This window comes from Trichosurus vulpecula, chromosome 1 (assembly GCF_011100635.1).
Source record: "Trichosurus vulpecula isolate mTriVul1 chromosome 1, mTriVul1.pri, whole genome shotgun sequence".
NCBI lineage: Eukaryota > Metazoa > Chordata > Mammalia > Diprotodontia > Phalangeridae > Trichosurus > Trichosurus vulpecula.
Genome location: NC_050573.1, coordinates 337,484,206 through 337,505,855, shown reverse-complemented (window position 1 = coordinate 337,505,855; position 21,650 = coordinate 337,484,206). Strand labels below are relative to the sequence as shown.

General features: G+C 36.5%; 1 protein-coding gene across 3 annotated transcripts in view; it reads left to right on the top strand.

The window, feature by feature from the left end:
- The window catches only part of OTULIN (OTU deubiquitinase with linear linkage specificity), an 89,834-nt gene that overhangs the window by 62,760 nt on the left and 5,424 nt on the right, over positions 1-21,650 (top strand). For all 3 annotated transcript variants that reach the window (XM_036758838.1, XM_036758828.1, XM_036758846.1), the window contains exons 4-6: positions 518-661; positions 16,263-16,388; positions 20,538-20,807. In XM_036758838.1, the coding sequence (XP_036614733.1) occupies positions 518-661; positions 16,263-16,388; positions 20,538-20,807 (540 nt within the window). The remainder of the gene's footprint in view (positions 1-517; positions 662-16,262; positions 16,389-20,537; positions 20,808-21,650) is intronic.

The following is a 21,650-nucleotide window of genomic DNA, read 5'->3' as shown; positions in this document are numbered from 1 at the left end:
CACTTCTTGCCTGGTAAAGCACTGCTTATCTCTTACACTTTATCATGTCACTTTATCATGAAGTCTCCCCATATCCTCTCACCTAATGCTGCTAACAAACAACCCTCCTCCTCTGCCCTGACATCATCTTTTGTTTGGAAAACTTCTCAATAGTTATCCTATAATATTACGTATTGTAGTTGTCTGTGTTATTTTAGACTGTAAGCTCCACAGAAGATTGTTTCTCCCCAGCACCTACCCAATTCTTTGTACATGAGAAGTGCTTAAAAATGTTGATTGAACTGGGGAAAAATTACATTTTAGTTTTTTTATAAAAGCATTTTTTAATTCTCTGTAGGGAGAATTAGACTAAATTTCCCTTCCCTCTTCTCCCTCCTCCTTTTGGGGAGATTTGGTTGTTTAAAGAACCATCTGTGAGTTTTGAGGCCTGGGGTGAATTTTTCCTTTATGAATAAAACTTTCAAAGCCACCTGAACTTAGTAATGGCTGTCTTGGTTTCTTTGACAATTTCACACAGGGCTATGAAGAAGTTTCTCAGAAATTTACCTCTATAAGGAGAGTCCGAGGTGATAATTACTGTGCTCTCAGGGCAACCTTGTTCCAGGCAATGAGCCAATCAACTGATCTTCCTGTCTGGCTCAAGAATCAGGATATAATGCTGGTATGTTTCAGATTTCCTCTTATAAAAATTTAAAATATTTCGAAATGTTACATACCTAAAAATTGAAATACTTTAAGAGATTAAATATTTTAAGATGCTTTTCAGAATATCATCTTTTTCTTCTGGTGTCCCATGTTTATTTTTAAATCAAATTTTTTTTCAGTTAACCAGAATCTCTCTTCTTTCCCTCTTCCCCTTGACCCTACTAAAAAAGAAGGAAAAACAAAGCACTATATAAATATTTGTAGTAAAGCAAAACAAATTCCTACATTGACCATGTCCAGGAAAAAAAATGTATATATGTTTCAGTCTGCAGTCTTGAGTCTGTCACCTGCCCATCAGGAATTGAGTAGCCTTTTTTATCGAGTCCTCTGGTTGGTCATTGTGTTGATTAGCCGCCTTAAGTCTGTAAAACTTGTTTGTTTTTACAATATTGTTTTTATTATATAAATTATTCTGCTTCTGCTCACTTCTCTCTGCATTGGTTCATCAGTCCCAGGTTTCCCTAAAACCATCCCTTTTGCTATTTCTTAAAGCACAATAGTATTCCATTATCTTCATAGACCATAATTTGTCCAGCCATTGCCTAATTGATGGGCACCCCCTCAGTTTCCAGGTTTTTTTTGCCCCTATAAATAAGAGTTGCTACAAAATTTTTTGTACACATGGATCCTTTCCTCTTTGAATTTTAGGTGTATTGACCTAGTAGCAGTATTGCTAGGTCAAGATGATATATGCACAGCTTAATGACTTTTTGGACATAGTTCCAGACGACTTTCCAGAATGGCTGTAAGTGCCTGTTTTCCCACAGCTCCTCCAGCCTTTGTCATTTTCCTTTTCTGTTGCTATAGCCAGTCTAATGGGTAAAAGTTGTTCATTTGTTTCAGTTGTGTCTGACTCTTTGTGACCCCATTTGAGGTTTTCTTAGCAAAGATACTAGAATGGTTTACCACTTCCTTCTCCAGCCCGCTTTACAGATGAGGAAACTGAGGCAAACAGGGTTAGTAACTTACCGAGGGTTACATAGCTAGTAAGTGTCTGAGGCCAGATTTGAATTGTAAAGGTATGAGATAGTACCTCAAGGTTTTTCTGATTTGCATTTCCCTAATTATTAGTGATGTAGAATACCAGGTAATGGTTTAAGAATACAATATAGCTTGGCTTTCTTCTTCTGAAACCTGTTCATATTCTTTAACTGTTTACCAATTAAAGGGATAGTTCTTATTTCTTAACCAATTTGAATTAGTTCCCTATAAATATTAAAAATTAGACCTTTATCAAAGAAACTTGGTGAAAAGACTTTTTCCCATTCACCTTTTTCTCTTTTAATTTTAGCTACATTGGTTGTTTGTGCAAATACTTTTTTTTTTTTTTTACTTTTAAAAGAGTGTTTTATTGGTGCCTTTTATTTTTACATCACAGTTATTTCTAGGTCTATACCACTGTCCCGCCCTCTCCCCTACTGAACTATTTTTTGTAACAAAAAAAAAAAACGAGTGAACAGAACTACCTGATAATCGCTCTGACATTCTCCTTTTGTACATCTCCCCCTCACTTCTGACAAAGAGAGACTACTATGTTCCCTTATCTGTTCTCTAGCACCATTTCTTTTTTGTTTTCTCAGTCCCTCAGAGCTCAGGTTCCTTCTTGCGATTTTTCTCCTTTCTATCATAACAGGAATTATTACTTTACTACAAAGAGTCCTGCTGAAATGATTTTGTTTTCATCTTTGAACTTCCTGGGGTATACATCTAGTAGAGGGATTTATTGGGTCAAAAGGTATAAACAGTGATGTCACATATTTGCATAATTCCAAATGGACAGCCAAAATGGATGGATGGATCATTCAGCTCTACCAACAGTGTATGAGTATTCCTTTCTTCCCAGAACTTCTCCAGCACTGACTGTCCTCATTTTTTTTTCTTGGTCAATTTTCAGGGTGACAGGTAAAGACTCAGAGTTGTTTTAATTTGCATTTCTCTTATTATTATTGATTTGGAGCAAGTTTCCAAATGGCAATTAATGTAATTTATAACTTGCAGTTCTTTCAAAAACTGTTCCTATCTTTTGACCACTTATCTTTGAGGAATGGCTCTTGGTTATTCCTTTTTTGTGTCCTTGAGTGTCAAGATAGTGCTGGAAACATAACTGATATTTCATAAATTCTTCCTGTTGATTCAATTCAGCAAATGTTTATGAAAATAATTCTGATATTTAACTATAGGGAGAGGAAAACTATCAGGGCCAAATATTGACCCTTTGAAGCTAGGTGTGAAAGTACTATTTTCCTTGCTGAAATTGGAAGTTGAATCTTATTTCAAGACTGTTCTCGTCCCTCCATTTAGGAAACTGGTGGAGTTTGATAGTCTTGTCTTTGGAGTCCCAAACCTCATGCTTGTGTGTACTTGGATTCATCAGGTGTGATCTTTCTCAGTTTACCCACACAGAGCAAAATGAGTGTGAGAAACCAGAGACTCCAGCCAATAGCTGCTGCAATCCAACCATCTTCATCCATTCCATGCTTACAGCACTGGGCAGCCTTAGAGCAGAAATCTACATTAGAGCACTGTTCTATGAATGCCGAGTCTGACACAGGAGAAGGCACTGATGAGGAGTTGTATGTTTCTGCTAAACAAGTTGTGTAGAAGGACGCAGACAGGAGGACGAGGCTGATGGGAACATAGATTACAGAGGAAAGCTGCTTCATGGTGGAGATGGGAGGCACCTGTCCAGACTGCCCTCGTACTGCTTGTCCTCTGGAAACCTTGAAAATGACTCTGGCAGACCCGTGCAAATACTTTTTAATTCTGTGTAATCAAAATTATCCATTTTACCTTTTGTGAACAGCTCTATTCCTTGTTGAGTCATAACTCTTTTTCCTTTTCAAGGATCTTAAAGTAATCTCTTCCTTGCTCCTCTAATTTGTTTTTTATTTCATCCTTTATGTCCAAGTCATGTAACCATTTGGAGTTTTCTGTCAGACTGTGTCCCAGATTTCCCAACAATTTTTGTCAAATCATGAGTTCTTAACTCCAGTCACTGGAATCTTTGGGTTTATCAAATACTGGGGTACTGTACTCATTTGCTTCTGTATATCTGTTCCACTGAATGACTTTTTTGTTCTTACTCAGTATCAAATTGTTGGAATGATTACTGCTTTCTTGTATATTGGCTCATCTTATCCATGAGTAATGAATGTTTCTCCAGTCATTTAGCTGTCTTTGTGTAAAAAAGTATTTTGTAGTTGTATTTGTATGGTCCCGGGTATTTTATATGTTCTGTCATTAGTTTAAATGGAATTTCTCTTTCCATCTTTACCTTCGTCTTTGGGGCAGCTAGATAGATCAGTGGACAGAGAGTGCTAGGCCAGGAGTCAGCCTGTGTAATCCATTTCTTAACTGTAAAATGGGGATAATATTAGCATTTACCTCACAGGGTTGTTATGAATATCAGTTGAGATAATACTTTTAAAGCATTTAACACAGTGCCTGGTAGGCACTTAACAAATTCTTGTTCCCTTCCCCTTTCTTCTTTAAGGAGAGATGTAGTGAATGATAGAAGTATTAATAGGCTGGAATATTAGGCCAAAAAAATAAGAAGATGAAATTAATTGGGACAGATGTAAAGTCTAGAACATAGGTTCAAAAAAGATTTATTAGGGTAATCGTAGTATTCTAGGGTTAGAAGGTATTTCAGTGATCATCTAGTCCAACACCTATTCTTTTGTGTAGCTCCAGAGGAAGTTGCATTCATTTTGTGGCAAGAGTTGAAAAGTTTGGAGTATTCGTGGCATAAGAATTTGAAGTATATCCAGGGTATTCCAAAAGTCTTAGTGCAATTTTAAGTTTTAATAACTTAAAACCGCACTAAGACTTTGAGAGTACCATGTGTAAGTACTGACTTAACTTGAATATAATAAATCTTTTTCAGTGTCCCACTCTTAGTACTCTTAATGTGGATATAGTGACTCAAAAAAATCTCATTAAGGCTCCTAGAAAATATCTAATTAGTTGGTAGATTAATATTATTAGCATTTTAAACCCTTTGTTGAGCATCAGGAAAGAGAATGAACATTATAATGCCTTCCTGTAGGTTTGTTCTTCTCTAGGTTTTTTAAACTTTATGCTAAATGATGGTTGAAGAAAACATAGTATCCTTTTCCACCTCTCATTTGATTGAAAGATACGTCATTCTGTTCTAATTTTCCTGCCTCATGAATGCGTTCACAATGATATGGCAGTGATTATGGATATTTTCTTTAAATTTTTTGAGTGGTTTAGAAAACAAGTTTGCCATAGAACGTAATCAGAGCAAAATTGTAAAGAAGAATAATGAAAACACTAGCTTAGAAATAGTTTTATTGACTTTGTTTTGTAACCTTTCTAGTCACCAGTCAGCCTCTCATTCCATCTCAAATTTCTCACCCCTTAACCACATCTATCCTCCACTGAATCCCCTTCCTCTAGAGAGTTGCTTTCCTTAAAAAAATCCCTAGAACCATGCCAGGTCCCCTTGTCATTCTAATGGGGGCCTTGTTGGGACCATGAGAAGTAAGGTATGGCAGAGTAGAGTAGGCCAGGATTGAAGGAGCTGGTCATTCAGATTGACATCTGGTTTTAGGAAGACAAGGGATTGTGTGTTATTTTGCTTATCGTTTTCATTAGAGTGTTTGGATTCTATAGCACATCTAGCCACTAACATTGCATTTTTTGTACATCCGTTCATATGTCACAGACAGTACAGTGTAATGAAGAGGATGCTGACCTTGACGTTAGGAAGACCTGAGTTTAAATCCTGCCTTGTTGAGCAAGTCACTTAACTTCTTTGGTCCTCAGTTTGCTTATCTACAAAATGAGGTTGATAATGCTTGTAGCATCTAACTCACAGGGTTGGTAAAAAAGACCCAAGTCAGATAGTAATCTTTAAAGTACTTTGCAAATTTTAAAACACTATATAAATATCAGTTATTTTTATTACATTATATTTACTCAAACCCATTGTAGTTAATGTTTTAGGATAATTTGCGGTTATCCTATTTTCACATGTGGGATAAAAGGAACATTTGTTTTAAAAGTTTGTGGAAGTGAGTTACAAGCCATTTATAAAGTATAGAAGTTGCAATATGTTGTTTTGAAAATCTCATTCTATTATTAATCTCCTTAATTGCATAGGAATAACATTCCTTCAAATGGTAAATTTTTGCAGTCTGGGAATAATTCTATACATTTTTGAATGAATGGAAAAACACTTATTTAGTCTTACTGTAGGTCAACCACTGTGCTAAATGCCAAGAATATAAGTAAGAAAAGCGGATATTTTCTGAAATGGCCCAGGGTCAGAGGAGAGGGTGAAGGGAGACAGCAAGAACTGATCTACTATTGGATTGGTGTGCTCTGTTTTTTTTTTTTTTTAAGGAAAAAAAGGGAGTGGATGGGAATGTTTAATGTGTAACATACCAAATGTTGAAGCCATTATAGTTCTGAAAAAAATATGTATGCTTTCTCTCTTTTCTGTTGGCAGTACATCTTAAATATTGATGATTGTACCAGATCAGTCTTCATTGCTCTGTAGATGCCACATAGGCATCTCAAATTCCACATGTCCAAAATAGAACTTTTGATCTTTTCCCCCAAATTTGTCTCCTTTCTGAACTTCTCTATTTCTTTTGAGGATATCACTATCTTTCCAGTCACCCAGGTTCAAAACCTCAGAATAATTCTTAATACCTCACTCTCCCTCTTCCTACATATGCAGTTAGTTGTGAAGTCTTGTCAAGTCCACCTCCACTATATTTTTTATATCCTTTACAAACCTTTAAGTGCTCTGTAAATAATATTATTCACTCACATGGCCCGTATCTTAGTCCTTATTGCCTCTTACCTGTACTTCAGCTACTTTAGTCTCTTGGTTGGACTCTCTGCCCTAATTTTCTCCTATCTCTATTTATCCACACAGCTGCCCAAGTGATTTTCCACATGTCTGACCGTGTTACTCCCCTGCTCAACAAACTACAATGACTCTGTTTCCTTTAGGGTCACATGCAAGCTTGACTAACATTTTAAAGTCTTTCACAGCCTGAAAAAGCTTTTTCACAGCTGGCTTACCTGTCAAGCCTTGGTGTACATACATTACTTCCTCGCTCTAAGGTTTTCAGAAAAAATGCTGCAGACTCAATGAGCTCTGGAATTATTGTTCCAGTAGAGGCCAGTGAATGATGTGAGTGTTCACAAAGACTTATGTCCAAATGGAATGATGCTAGTGTGTAGCTAGTATGTATCAACTTCCTCATTAAGCAGATGCAAAGATAAGCATTTATTAAGTATTTGCCAGATGCTGGGAAATTACACACACACACACACACACACACACACAGAATAATTTCAGAGGAAGGTGTTAGTAACTAGGGGTAGGAGATGAGGTCAGTACCAAGCTGAGCTTTGGAGGAAATTAGTGACTCTCAGAGGTGGAGATGAAGAGTGAGGCATTCCTGACAGAAGCAACAGCTATTACAGAGGCAGAAAAATGGGAGATGGGATGTCACCTGTGAAGCACAAGGAGGGTAGTTTGCTTCTTTGCTACTTCCACCCATTGTTCTTAGTTCTACCCTCTGGGCCCAAGAGAAATCCATTTCCACGTGGTGACTGTTCACATACTTGAAGAAAGTTATGTCTTCCTTAAGTTTCCTCTAAACACCAAACATCCCAAGTTTCTCCAACTGATCCTCATATGTAATGTTTTGTGTCACTTCACACTATTCTGATCATTCTCTTTTCTGATGCTCACCAAGTCTTCTTCCTTAAAATATCACTTTCAGAACAAAACCGTAACCAAGACAGTGGTTCTATCACTTTCTTTCTGAGCATTACTCATCATGTAATGTAGCCTAAAAGAGCAGTAGCTTTTGTAGTGTCATATCAAACTATTGACTCCTTAAGCTTGAATTCCACTAAAACCCCTTATTTTTTTTTAGAGAACTGCCATCTATCCAGTTCTTTCCCATCTTGTACTTGTGAAGTTCATTTTTATTTTTAACATTCATAATGTTTTACCTTTATACCAGTTAAATATCATCTTATTGGATTTGGTCCAACATTCTAGCTGGCTAGGTTTCTTTTTTTTAATTTCTGTCTTCTAGCATATTAACATATTCCTTGTAGCTTTGTTGTTTTCACATTTGATAAGTATGCCGTTATACTATTAACTAAGTTTCTGATGATAAATATTGAACAGCATTACACCAAAAACAGATTCTGGGTATAGATAACTAAAGACTTCCCTCTATATTGACATTGGCATATTAATAACTTCTTTTTGGGTCCAGCCATTCAGTTAGTTCCAAATTAACATAATTGTACTGTTGTTAATCTTGCCCACATTTCTCTATCTTTTCCCCAGAAATATCATTAGAGACTTGCAAATGCTTTGTTCAAATCTAGCTAAACTGTATTTGTGTCATCCTCCTACTCTGCTGGTCTCTAAATACCTTTCACAAAAGAAAATGAAGTTAATCTGGTTTTCTTGGTGAAGCTATGCTGGCTCTGTGTGATCACCACTTCCTTTTCTAGTTCTTTGCATCATCATCCCTTTGACTGCATGGTCTAGAATTTTACCAAAATCAGAGCCAAATTTACTGGCTTATAGTTTGCAGACTCTACTCTTTCCGTTTTTGGAGATTGTGACAGCATTTTTGTCCTTCTCCAGTCCTATGGAACCTTTCTTATACAGTCCAAACTTTTTTGTTTTCATTTTCTTTTTTTAAAAAAATTGTCTTCAGGGCAAATTGATTCCATTACTTTTGTGTAGTTACTGTGAATCAATACGGTAATACAAACATGACAGACTAGAATCCTAAATAACATAGCATGCAAAATAAAGCAGTTGATACCATCCATTCGCACACATGGTACTTTTGAGACACTGCATCAGAAGGTTCAACTAAAGTTGAACAGGAATTTTTTGTATTGTTATGAAATTAAGGTAATAGCATCATTGGATACTACAAAACTAAGCAGTAGTGTATGACTTTGGAACCAAAAAGGTATGTGTATTTTTTTTTATAGGTTTTTCGCATTGAGGCAGTTGTGAAATATTTGCTTTCCTTAGTGAGACCATTAGTACCAGGTTCTCTTAATTAAAGTATTGAATGACGTTGTCAATTTCTTTCTATCTCTAGTGCATGCACATAGTGTAAACTAAGTCTTGTGAACTTAAAATGATACAATTAAGTTCCCAGTCCTCACAGAATGATTTTACCTTGTTGCTCGGCTTTTCACATTTGCCTCTTAACTAAAAAATATTGTTTCATGTCTTTATGTGACACTCATACCCTGCTTGTCTTTTGATTGAACCTCTTATGACAAAGAAAAAAAAATAAACTTAGTGCATAAAACATGTGTGACACGGTAAAAACATTCTGCCCTAATAGTCCTTCATTCATCTGATATAAGGAAAGAGAAGTATGTTTCTCTTAGTGCATTGGTAGTTAAGATGGGCTTTTAACACTTATTCAATCAAGTGCCCTTGAAGAGTTTGGCCTTTGTTTCCTTGGTTAAATTAGAAACCCTTGATGACCTCCTTGCCTCAAGGGAAAGCCTAGTTTACATGGGTTTGAGTGACATGTCTGTGACATCAGAGGCTTTTAGACCATGTGGGTTTAAGTCAAAGTTTTGTAACACTTTTAGGTCACTTGGGTGAGTCAAATGCGACTCACCTTTGACCCTGAACAAGATATATAACCCAGAGGTTGGTGTTCTCCTTTGGGGCTCTCACTCTTGGAGGTGTGTTGATGTGGAGACTCTGGGCAGCTGTAGTTAAGAATCCTCCAGCTTGTAAACCCAGATGTTGGGACTTTGTTAAACCCTGGTAACTATGCATTGAGATTTGAATCAGACAAGGTCTGTCTGTTGATGTTTTTAATTTGTTTGTATTTGCTCTGAAGCTCAGGGTGCTGGCTTTTCCCCCTGAACTAAGTGAATGTTATTTATATGTTGGATTGAAATAAGATTGTTAACTCCTTAATGTTGCTTTCCTTAGTAAAGCAGATCAAAAGAACCTATGTTTGCCCCGTTTTTGTTGTTGGGCTTGTGATGGTCTTTCACCCCCACAACAGCTGCTAGCCGAATTGTTATAACACTTTTCTAGGACCTTTATGACTTTCTCCATTACTCAAGAGTTCTTTCTTTTGATAGTCTTTTCATTTACATTGTTATCATAATTGTTAGTGATTAATACTGTTCTCTTGTTTTTTTATTTCATTGTGTATCAGTTTATATAAACATTGTCAAATTTCTATAATTGTCATTTGTTACTGCACAGTCACCTGATAATTTGAGATTTTGAAGTTTAATCTTCACAACAGATTACTTTTCAGACTGTGAAAGGTATTCTGCATGTTCAGAATTAAAATACAACATTTGGAAGTTATTAAGATGTACTTTAAAATATCTTTGCAATTAAGGAAAAGAAGGTAGCCGATGAAACCTGACATTTTCTTGGATGGAGAGTAAAGAGCATGTCCATTTTAAACTTGATGTTATGTAAGCCAAGTTTGTATTTTGGATAGGTTCCAATTGATCCTTGCTTGGGCACATGTAATTTATTTTAATTTAAATGCTTTATCAGCAGTTTAAATAATATATCAAATCCCAAGCCCCAGAGTAAATAATTTGGATTTCAGGAGAATACCAGTAGCTTAACTTTTAAAAACTTAACTAGATTTATAGGCATTAAATTATTAGTATTGCTGAAATTCTTGGAAGATATACTACAAAAGTTTGCTCCTTTAGCTGTACATGTAAAAAATAAAACTCGTCTCTGTTGTTGGATGATTTTATGGCCATAGATGTTCAATGAACAAGAGTGAAAAGTGGAGCTTTTAACTTAACATTTTTTACCTTTTCCAGGTCAAGATAAAATCTACCCTTTTATTTTCAAGTTTTTGAATTCTATTTAAGCTCATATTTGCCAATCTACATTTAGTAATTTGTATCTTGAACTGTAATTTGGGATGTAGTTTTTCTCTTTTTAGTTTTGTAATTAAAATTCTACTTGATTTAAACTCTAAACATCATTTACCACTGGTAAAATTCTTCAGATCCCTTTCATATTATTCAGATTTGCAAAATCAGCTTGAAAATCCTTTCAATTATATGTTTCAGAATTAAAGGGGCAGGATTGAGTGGATTTGGCAAAGACATTTATTGTTTTGATTTGTTCCTGTCACACTGGTCTTAGAGATGTAGCTCATCCCTAAACATCCCCAAATGGGGTTAGGGCAGCATATCTGTTGACCTGACTGATTAATAGAGGTGCAGATGAGGAGTGAGGATGAAGCTGCTGAAAGTTGACTGTGGGGAATTTCTACCATGGTGGTGAACTGTCCTATAAATATGAGGATACTGGAAGAATAGTGATATTCACTGAAGAATTGATGTTTGTACCTGGTGCTATGACTTGCATTTTAAGACTGAATCTGTTTGGGGAAGTGGAAGAGCAACAAAGGCTCCAGGCAGAGCCTCATGCTTAGTCATTTCCATGTCTACTCCATTGGTGGCCTGATCCTTGTTCTCCTGGCACTGTCTCTTTGGCTGTCCTTCACTTGAGGCAGCTAGGTTGTAGCTTAGTGTCTAGGAGACAAAACTTGGAGTCAGGAAGACCTACCTTGAGTTGAAACCCTACCTTAGCCATTTACTAGCTGTGTGTTCTGAGCAAGTTACTTAACATCTCTTAGCCTCAATTTCCTTATCTATAAATTGAGGGGTATGGGTGGGGGGAGTTGTGGTAATAATAGCACCTCAAATAGGATAATACATAAATCACTTTGCCAACCTTAAATTAAGTACTATATAAATGCTGCTGTGAAGACTTCCCCCTAGCAAAATGGTGGATGAGAGCAATGTATTCCAATGGCTATGAAGGTGACTGAAGCAGGCACTGTGCAACTCTTAGAGTTCAGTCAGATGTTGAAGATGCCAAGGTCATCCACTGCATCCTGGGTCGTTGCTGGGTGTCTTGACTTTTGTCCTGCCACTGGACTTTGATGACTGTGGAAGAGAGTGAGACTGATGACTTCCTGAAACTCTGCCTCACTGAAATCAAGTTCACTTGTGAGGCAAGACATCACCTTTCCGAAGTCATTAGTCTTCAGAGAACAAAGGATAAACAGCAACATAATTCTCCTTTTATCATCTTCATCAGTTAATCAGTCATTAGCCCGGGGGCACTTTCCCATCAGCTTTCAAAGATCATTGACTCAGCACTTCAGTTTTTACAGTGCTTGTTAATGTGTGTCACCTGCCTGGTGATTTGAACTCAATAGGAGAGCACCTAGGTTCCCACTTTTTTAGCCTTTTTTTGTTCCTCCCTTGTTCTTCCTAGCAGAGGGCTCTTGAATTCTTTACCTTGTCTTCTCAATCTTTTGTCCTGACCTTGATTCCCATTTGCTGCTATGCCTTCTTCATCCAGTGTTATGATACTCTAATCACTGTGTTTCAGGCCCCAGCCTCATAACTTGATCTTGCTTACTCCCTGACTTGAAAGTTTGATTTGTCATTTTTGATCCTTGAGTGTGTACCCTGACTTTGATTAACCTAAAATAGTGGTTCTGTTAGGCAGGAAACTGCATTCAGAGTCAGAAGCCACATCTGTGCTTTCTGTCTCCAGCATCTAGAGCAGTGTTCTCCACACATTAATAGACATTCATTTAACTGAGCAGGAAGGAGCCACATCTCTTCCCCTGACAATGGCAGATAGATGGATGTCTGAGAATATCATACCTCTCTCTAACATATATTGTTTTATATTTTCAATGTGGATGGGACCTAGGATATGGTATTCCTGTGGTAATGGAGATGATATAAAGCTAAAGTGAGGAAAAAGATTTACTTTTATTGTCTCTTTTTCCATTCATTTTAACTGGCATTTAAGTATCAGTTATCGGCAGAGTATTATGCTAAATATCAGAAAGATACAAAGTTTAATTTAGACCCAATTCCTTCCCTCCAAATTACAGTGTAGTAGTGGGGTAAGATGCAAACATAGGTAACCAATAGACAGTGATGCATGTAACAATGGATAACACATAGGAGTATATCAGATTAATAATGCTATGTGAGTTCAGAGGAGGGAAAGGGTATTATTCATTTCTTTACCTCTTGACTGAAATGAGGTTACCAAGGATCTCTTAATTGCTAATTCCAGTGGCCTTTTCTCAGTTCTCATCCTTCTTTATCTGTCATTTGACACATCAACCTTTGCTTCTGTTCATTTTTTTGTGACACTGCTGTGTCATGCATGTAGGGCACTGTCCTAAGATGTGGTATCTTTTTTAAAAAATTTACTGTCTTTCTGTGAGTTCATCTTTTCTCATGAATTTAGTTGTCTTCTTTATGCAGATGTACATGGGTTTTAAAAACCTTTAATCTCATCCTCCCCTGCCTCGGCCAGGAGGTTGCCTCCTCTATTAAGCCTCCTTTCTCTAATCTTCACTCTCTGTTCCTTTGTGGCTACCTGCATTCAGCTCAGTTCTCCCATTCCTTAAAAACTCTTTCTCTCAATCCTGTCACTGTCTGCCATCCTGTGTTTCTTCTCCCCTTCTTAGTGAAATTCCATACACTTAGCTAAACTGTTCAGTGCCTCCACTTTTACAACTTCTAAATTGGATGTTCAAATACGTAGTGATTTATTGGCAACACTCAGGGGTAACCAATATAAAATGTAGCTGGGAAATATTTAATGAAATAAATTAAAATACAATAGAGCACAGATAATGTTAATATGTGGTTTTCTAAGTCAATATACTGCCCACAGGGAACCTTTTGTATGGTTTAGTGATTCCTGTTTCTATTCGAGTTTGACACCATTCTCTTAAACCCTCTGCAGCTGGACTTCCTACCTCTTCAATTCATTTAAAATTTCTCTCTCCACTGTTAGCAGTGATTTCTTAATTGCCAGATTTGATGATCTTTTCTCTCTTAATTCTCAGCCTTCATTTCTACTCCATAACATTTGACACAGTTGAACACTTTGTTTTTTTGTGACACTGCTTTCTTTTGGTTCTCTTAACTGACCAAGACTCTTTTGCTGGCTAAATTATTCCTACTAACTGTTGGGTCTGGCTTGATCCCTCTTCTGTACTCTGTATTCTCTCATTAGGTGAGTTCATCAGCACCCATGAGTTTAGTAATCTGTTTATGCAGTTGGTTCAAAGATGTGTATAAATCCATACCTAGGTTCTCCATTGTCCATTGGACACTTTGAATTGGTTGCTGGGTAGGCATCTCAAACTCAGCAGGTCTAAAAGTGAACTTAATATCTTTTCCCTGAAACCCATCCCTAGTCTTTGTCTAATTCCTGTTGAGGATATATCCTTCCAGTCTTAAAACCAAAACCTTGACTTTTCACTCTACATATTCAATTCATTGCTATGCTTTAACATGATTTCTGTCCTTCCTACTTCCCTCTTATCTATCCCCTTCTCTCTCCTCATATAGCGCTAAACCTAGTTCATGCTCTCACCTGGGGTCATCCTTTAGCAAGAGTTTCATTGTTGGTGGGGATAATGGGACTGTTTCCACTTTTCTGATATCATGTTTGATTTTTAAAGAATAGCTCTACATGCTTCACTTCCTGCTTCTTGTTTTCTCACTGTCTATGGGTTTATATTCAACTTCGGATTCAGAATAATTCCTTCTGGTTTTTTGTGCCTATTTTAAGAGGTTCATTCTCAAAGATTTGTATACATTTATTTCACTTGTGATTTCAGATTGTTGCCACTTGATGGCTGTAGCAGTTCAGAATTTAAGACCTAAAACTAAAATGAATGCTAAGATTTTTATAATAAAACTATTAAAACATTATAAAGATAAAGAAAGACGTAGAAAGACAGAAGTCTGCCTAGTGTGATAAATAGATTCTTTTGGTCTTAAATTCTGTTAAGCATTTATGTGGCTTAAATGTTTAATTTTTTAAATGAAATGGAAAACTTGGAATTTTTTTTTTTCATTTTCATTAGTGATCGCTTTTTTTAAAAAATAGAATTCTATTTTGTGGACATTTCAAAAACACTATATTTTTGATTTGTTTGGCTTATAAGTGATTACTTTAAGACTGAAATGTCATTTACATCCCAGTGTTTTGTTTTTAATGGACATTTTAAATCTCTTTCGCATTGTTATATACTAAAAGGTAAAAATGGAACACAATTTTAAAAAATGGACCTAGAGATATTTAAGTGAATTCTTCAAAAGCTAAAGAGTTGAGGGGGAGGGTGTGTGTGTGTGTGGGGGGGTGGTGTCTCATTTTAAAAATAAATGTTGCTAATTTTTTAGAAGCAGTTGGTGGCGCATTCAATAGAGGGCTGAGCCTGGATTCAGGAAGACCAGAATTCACATCTGGCCTTAGACATTTACTTAGCCATGTGACTTTGGGCAAGTCATTTGATCTCTCTCAGTTTCAGTTGTAAAGTGAGTTGTAAAGTGGAGATAATAGCACCTGCCCTGAAGGGTTGTTGTGAAGACAGATGAGGTAATATTTGTAAAAGTGCTTAGCACTGTGTAGTAGGTGCTATATGAATGCTCATTTCTTCCCTCTCCCTTAAAATGGTCCTAGATTTCTTCCATTAGTGACTTGATATATATGTACCATTGCATTGTGTGTGTATTTTCATACTATCATTTTATCAGTTTTTTAAAATCAGTTATCAAGCGTGTATTTTGCAAAGTGCTTTGGATACAGAGAAAGGCAGAGTAAATCTTTCCCAAGAGTCAGTTGTCTAATGAGGGAGACAATACATATTTAAATAGGTATAATATACAAGATATATACAGACTTTGTTCAAGGGCCAACTTTTGTGTGAAATCTTTCTTGACCCTTCTCTCCCCTAATATATTTTCATTTTATTTATTTGTATTCATTATATACATATATTCATGTACATGTTATGTCTGCTGATAGAATGTAAGTTCCTTGTGGGCAGAGACTGTATAATTTTTGTCTTTAGGTCCCCAAAGCTCAGCACAGTGCCTGAAAACATAGTAGGTGCTTTTAAAATTGTTGTTGGATTGATTGATCTGAGGTTCATAGAGATAAAATTTCATAGGTACTAGGATATTGACGGCCCAGGGATCTGTGTTAGTATAATATAGCAAAACATTTTTTCTAGTTAGGAAGAAAAAATAGAATTTCTTGGTTTGGAATAGTAGGATGGTTTTTTTTCCTCCATAGCAAGGGCCTCATTTAAAAAAAAAAATTAACCCTCTATTTAGCCTGTAACATCTGCCTTAGTCATTAGTATTCTATCTACAAATGACCCCCCCCAAAGTCTTTGGATGATCTCTATAAAGATATCTCATTAAAAGGAAGATTGTCGACCTGGGTCTTGATGTATTCCTGCCAATTGCTATTGAATTTCCAAGATGGTTATTAGAATAGTCACACAGAATTTCATGTTTGTGTTTCATCTAAAACCTCCATAATATCCCCTCCCAAAATTTTAGTAAGAGACCAATCAAGGTACTGTGAATTTTTTTTTCTTTTTGTGGTAGGTTGTTGTGGGCTTTTGTAATGTTAACACCATTATTTTTCTGTTTCCTTGATAATATAGTTGCCAGAGGAACTAATAAGCAGATATAACTGGATAAAGCAGTGGAAGCTTGGACTGAAATTTGATGGGAAGGGAGAGGACCTGGGAGATAAAATTAAAGAATCCTTAGCTCTACTAAGGAAGAAGGTTTGCAACATTTTCATTATTTTGATTTTTAATTTTTTTCTGTTTGGCTACCTCCGAAGTCTTGCGTTTCTTTTTTCCTACCTGATAGCTGTAGAAACAAAACATAGGTGTTATAGGAAAATGTTTAATTTTACATGAATTTCGAAACTTGTTGTTGCTTAGACCAGGGCTGTCCAAAATGCAGGCCACATGTAGCCCACAGTGCACTTTATGTGACCACCTGCAAGCATAGAAATTTACATAAATGCTTTAGTAAACAAAATTGAGCTACCACAGAACTCTCACTAAAATGGCAAATCAAAAATATATTGTCTATTGTTTCAATAAAAACCTAAGGTTGGACAGCCTTGGCTTAGACTATTTATAAAATTGAGATGGTAGTTCTAAGAACAAATGGCATGTATACTGTCCTGCTAAATCATAAACTGTGCTGCTTACATGACAAAGGAATATCCAAAAGGAAGTTTGGGAAAACCCATATTTCATCATTTCATGGCTATTATTCAGCCTACCCTACTGGCAGTCTTAACAAATAATATGAAGTAAAAATCGACTTCTTATTTCTTGGGAGTTTTTATGTGTTACATTAAGATTTTAAGTTTCTGTTGAGTGAAAATTTCTATTTCCATTTTCTAAACTTTGCTTTATTATAAAATATTTGATAACTTGTCCTTTGAAAAACATTTTGAGTTTTAGTGAATTTATGAAATTGAGTTAGAATACAAATGCGGTGGACCTTGAAGACTCACACAGGATGAGAAAAGTATCGTGGATGGTTGGTTTGTGGTCTTCACCATTAGAAGTTAACAAGATCCATAAATCCATTGAATTGAAGTACGGAATTTAATTGAATTTATGGAATTGTGAAGTACAGCTTGGTTTTCAAAAGTTTGCTTAGTTTTCTAAGTAACTTTCATTATCCACCATCTGTTTTGTTTGTTCCAACAGAGAATACTCTTAAACCTTTGACCATGAGGTAGCTTTCTTTTGAGCAGCATCAATCTTGGTATATCAGCAAATAACCTGTTTTAGGCTTACTGTAGGGATGGAGGGGTAGAAAGGGGCACTATACTAGGCACTGAGGAATACACAATAAAATCTCATGCATGATTCTTGTCTTCTAAATTCTTAAAGTCTTAGTTAGATTAGATGCAAAGCGTATACACTTCTTTTGTGTATTCCCATTTTAACGTGTCCTCTACACAACTGCCGAATTGTTTTTCCTAAAGTGTAGGTCTGACTGTCACTTTCTGTTGTATGGATTCTTTTATCTTTTTTGTGGCATGGACCCCTTTAACAATCTGGTAAAGCCTATGAATCTCTTTTCAGATTAATGTTTTTCAGTGCATAAAATAAAATATGTAAGATTACAAAGAAAGCTAATCATATTGAAATACTTACCAGATATTAAAAATAAAAGTTTATGGGCCACAGATTTAGAACTGCTCTTTTGCCTCTAGACTAGAATATTAACTCCCTTTTGATATTTAAAGCCCTTCACTTGTTGGCCCCAAGCTTCCTTTCTAGACTTTGTATATATTACTTCCCTTCCCATCTTTCACAATCTGACAGATTGTCCTTATTATTCCACAAACACAACATTTCATCTCTCATCTCTGTATTTTCCCCTTAGAATAAATTTTACTTCTACCCCTGGGAATCCATAGTTTCCTTCAAGATACAGCTTGATTCCACTTCATACACAAGGCCCTTCTTGTTAACCCCAGTCGTAAATACCTTCCCTCTCAATGTTACCTTGTATCTGTTTTGCATAAACATACACAAATATGTGCATGCATGTGCATATAGCATATATGCATGTTATTTACCCTGTTCAGTTATAAGATCTTTGATGATCAGAACTGGGTTTTTTGTCTCTATCCCTAGAGATTAGCACAGTGCCTGCCACATAACATAGCAAGCCTTTAATAAATGCTTATTTATATATGTATATATAAACATATACATATATTTACATGCAAATATATAATGTATATATTGTATTATATTGCATTATATTGTATTTCAGTAGTTGCAGATTTAATCTAATATTCAGGGGGGAAAAAGAGTGGGTTATATTTTTGCATGCTAGAAAGAGACAAGTTTCCATAAAACACTGAGTTGTTATTATCTGACAAATATAGATAGTAGAAGAGGTTGAGGACAAAGGACATGTTCCTTTAGTTGATATGTGAAGCTTCAGTTTGTATGGTCTGTGGTGTTTTTCTTCACCTCCCAACCTCTTTTAGCTTTTGTGAACTTGATAGGTTTCTTGGAATAGCCTACTGTAAGTAAACTTTTATTCCTTGTGAATGACTTGAGTTTTTAATTTCTAGAATGTACTAATTTTTTGCTTTTAATATAAATATATCTTGAACCAAATGAGAAGGGTGTATCACCTGATTCAAGAAGCCGCCTCAGGTCCTGCCTCTGGTACATGTTGGTTTTGTGGCCCTGGTCAAGTCACTTTTTTAATCTGTGTGCTCCAGGCTGCAGAGCAGTTGTTGGTACAGGGAGTGTCCTCAGCAAGATGCTCCCTACTATGATGGAATTGTAGTTCCAGATCAATATAAACATTTCTTGAACCAAATGAGATGTGTCTGTTAATCCTGCTCCTCCCTCCTGCACATATAACCTTGGTCAGACATGCTGCACGTAGCATGAAGTGCCTGTCTCTTCTAACTGATACTCTGGAGTTCCTCCACTGAAGGTGACCTTGGCTTTTCAAAGGCTGTGCTGACTGAGCACAACCTCCAGCAGACCTCCACAATTTAAAAAGGCTTTGAGTGTGAACCTAGTAACAGGATTGCATGTTTATTGTCTATGGATCAGATGAGTTCTTTTTTTTAAACATTTAATTTTTATTTTATTTTTGTCCTCTGTTACATGTAGACAATTTTTAACATTCATTTTTAAAAATTGAGTTCAAATTATCCCTTCCTCCCCCCTGCCCCCCAAGCAAGCAAGCAATTTGATACAGATTAAACATGTGCAGTCATGCAAAACATTTCTGTATTAGCCATCAGCCAAGCTCTAGAGGAGTAGAAGTGAGCCTGTCACTGGCTGAAGAAATAGACTTACCCTCAGAGGGATGGGAAAACAACTCTACGGTATTCTCTTACAGTTGTACTGTTGTTTCCATGTAATTTTAAATGTGCAGTTTTTTGGAGACATATTTACCAAAATGTTTAACACATCTTATTCATTTCTTCATTGAAGCACCTTAATCCAGAAGAATTTTATTTATTTATTTATTTGAAAGTTCAAAAGAATAAATGTGAATTTTACAGAATAGCTATCAGAGTGCCTTGTGTGTAGTAACTGCTCAGTAAAGGTTTAATTTGTTGTTCTGAGCACTGGTGTCTAATTCATACTTATTCAAAGGCCAGAAGGTTAAAATAAGAAAATTACTTTTGGGAAGGCAAATACCCTGTAGTCATTTGCCTTTGCCCATCAGTATTTCTGTGTCAGTTTTTATTTTTGAGCTCTGATTCCTCCTGTTGCTTTATTGAGGATGCTCCTGGCACGTCTAGCACTGTGCTCTCTATTTCTGTTTGCTCAGTAAATATTTGTATGACTGTTTCATCCTTGTTGCGTTGGAAAGAAAGGAAATAAAGATGAAAGGGAAGGCAGCAAAGAAAAGTTTAAGTGCCTACTGTGTGCTAAGCATTGTATTGAGTGTTTCACAAATACAGTGTCATTTGATCCTCACAACTGTAGGAGGTAGGTGCTATTATTATCCCATTTTACAGTTGAAGAAACTCAAGTACACAGACTAAGTTACACCTGTCCCAGGTCTTGCATCTTGTAAAGGTCTGAGGCCACATTTGAGCTCAGGTCTTCCTGACTCCAGGTCCAGAGCTCCACCTAGCAGCCTCAGTGATTTTGGGAGGTGCATTCTTCCCCTTATTAACCTCCTGTTGGAACTAAATGCAAACATCTGGCATTTGGAATTTCTGCAGACTGAATGTCAGCTGTTGTTTTAATGCAGACTTGATGTCATGAACTTGTAATGATGCCTTTTTTTCTGTGTCTTATGTGTCAGTCCTTGTCATCCAATTCTGAGGATGATCCTGTCGTCCTTCATGTTGAGTTTACATGGGCTTCTAGGAACGCTCTTGGCTCACTTGTGGTTATGTTCTCCTGTAGTGGGCAGGTTTGACAGCAATGAGAACTGCAGAAGAGAGGCAGATGGCTTGTGATGAGCTTTTCCGAAATGAAGAGGAAGAATATAGCCTCTATGAAGCTGTGAAATTTCTGATGCTGAGCAAGGCCATTCAACTATACAATGATAAAGAGAAGGGAAAGGAAGTGCCATTCTTCTCTGTGCTTCTGTTTGCTCGGGACACCTCAGGAGACCCTGCTCAGCTGCTGAGGAATCACTTGAATCAAGTGGGCCACTCTGGCGGCCTTGAGCAGGTAAGCTGTGCTTGCCCCGGGGAAGTTCAGGCTAGGGGCTTCTTGGGGAGCATTTCTAGAATCAATAGATTTAATAGTGACAGGCTGCAAGTAAAAACTTAACCCTTGAAATACATGTCTTATTCTTAGTTTCTCTGGCCTAAATGAGGCATTGTTTTTGAAAACAGGGGCAATGTAACCTTGGATTATCTTGACCCTCTTTTGGCAGCCGTTGTGTTTATTTTTCCACCTTGGAGGCCACAAAGCCTTTTACAGCTCTGCTAAGTTGGCTTCTTTAATTGGAAACCATATACACTATGTTTTTTTGCCAGATCCTTTGCTCCACAGACCACATCAGAATATGGTATGAACTACACGTTACCCATCAGTAACTAAAAAGCTATTTTCTTTTATTCAAAAAAAATAAGTTTTCAACACTGAGCATGTAGTTTAGTTTTTAAAAGTAATCAGGCATTTATTCAAAATGCTGATAAAGAGATCCTTCTTCAAACCCTCATTTCTCTGGTTATTGAAATGTACTTGGCCAGGAAAAAATCCAGATACAAGGATATTTCTGGGCATTACAGTGGCTAAAGGTGAATGGTGGTTTTCATACTTGCCATCTTAAGCAACCCCTCATTGACATTCTTTACCAGTAGGAAAAAAAATTTCTTGTTTCATTGCTTGGACAAAAGAATGTTTAGCACTAATAGAGAGATAAAGGTACCCACATGAATTTTCTTTGATTTTTAAAGTACAAGTAAACCTTATCCCTGGGCGTGAGAGAATTTTTTGGCGTGCAAAACTGTGTTCTACTTTGGCATTGTTTTCAAACTTTAAAATTAAAATATGGGAATGGAAAAA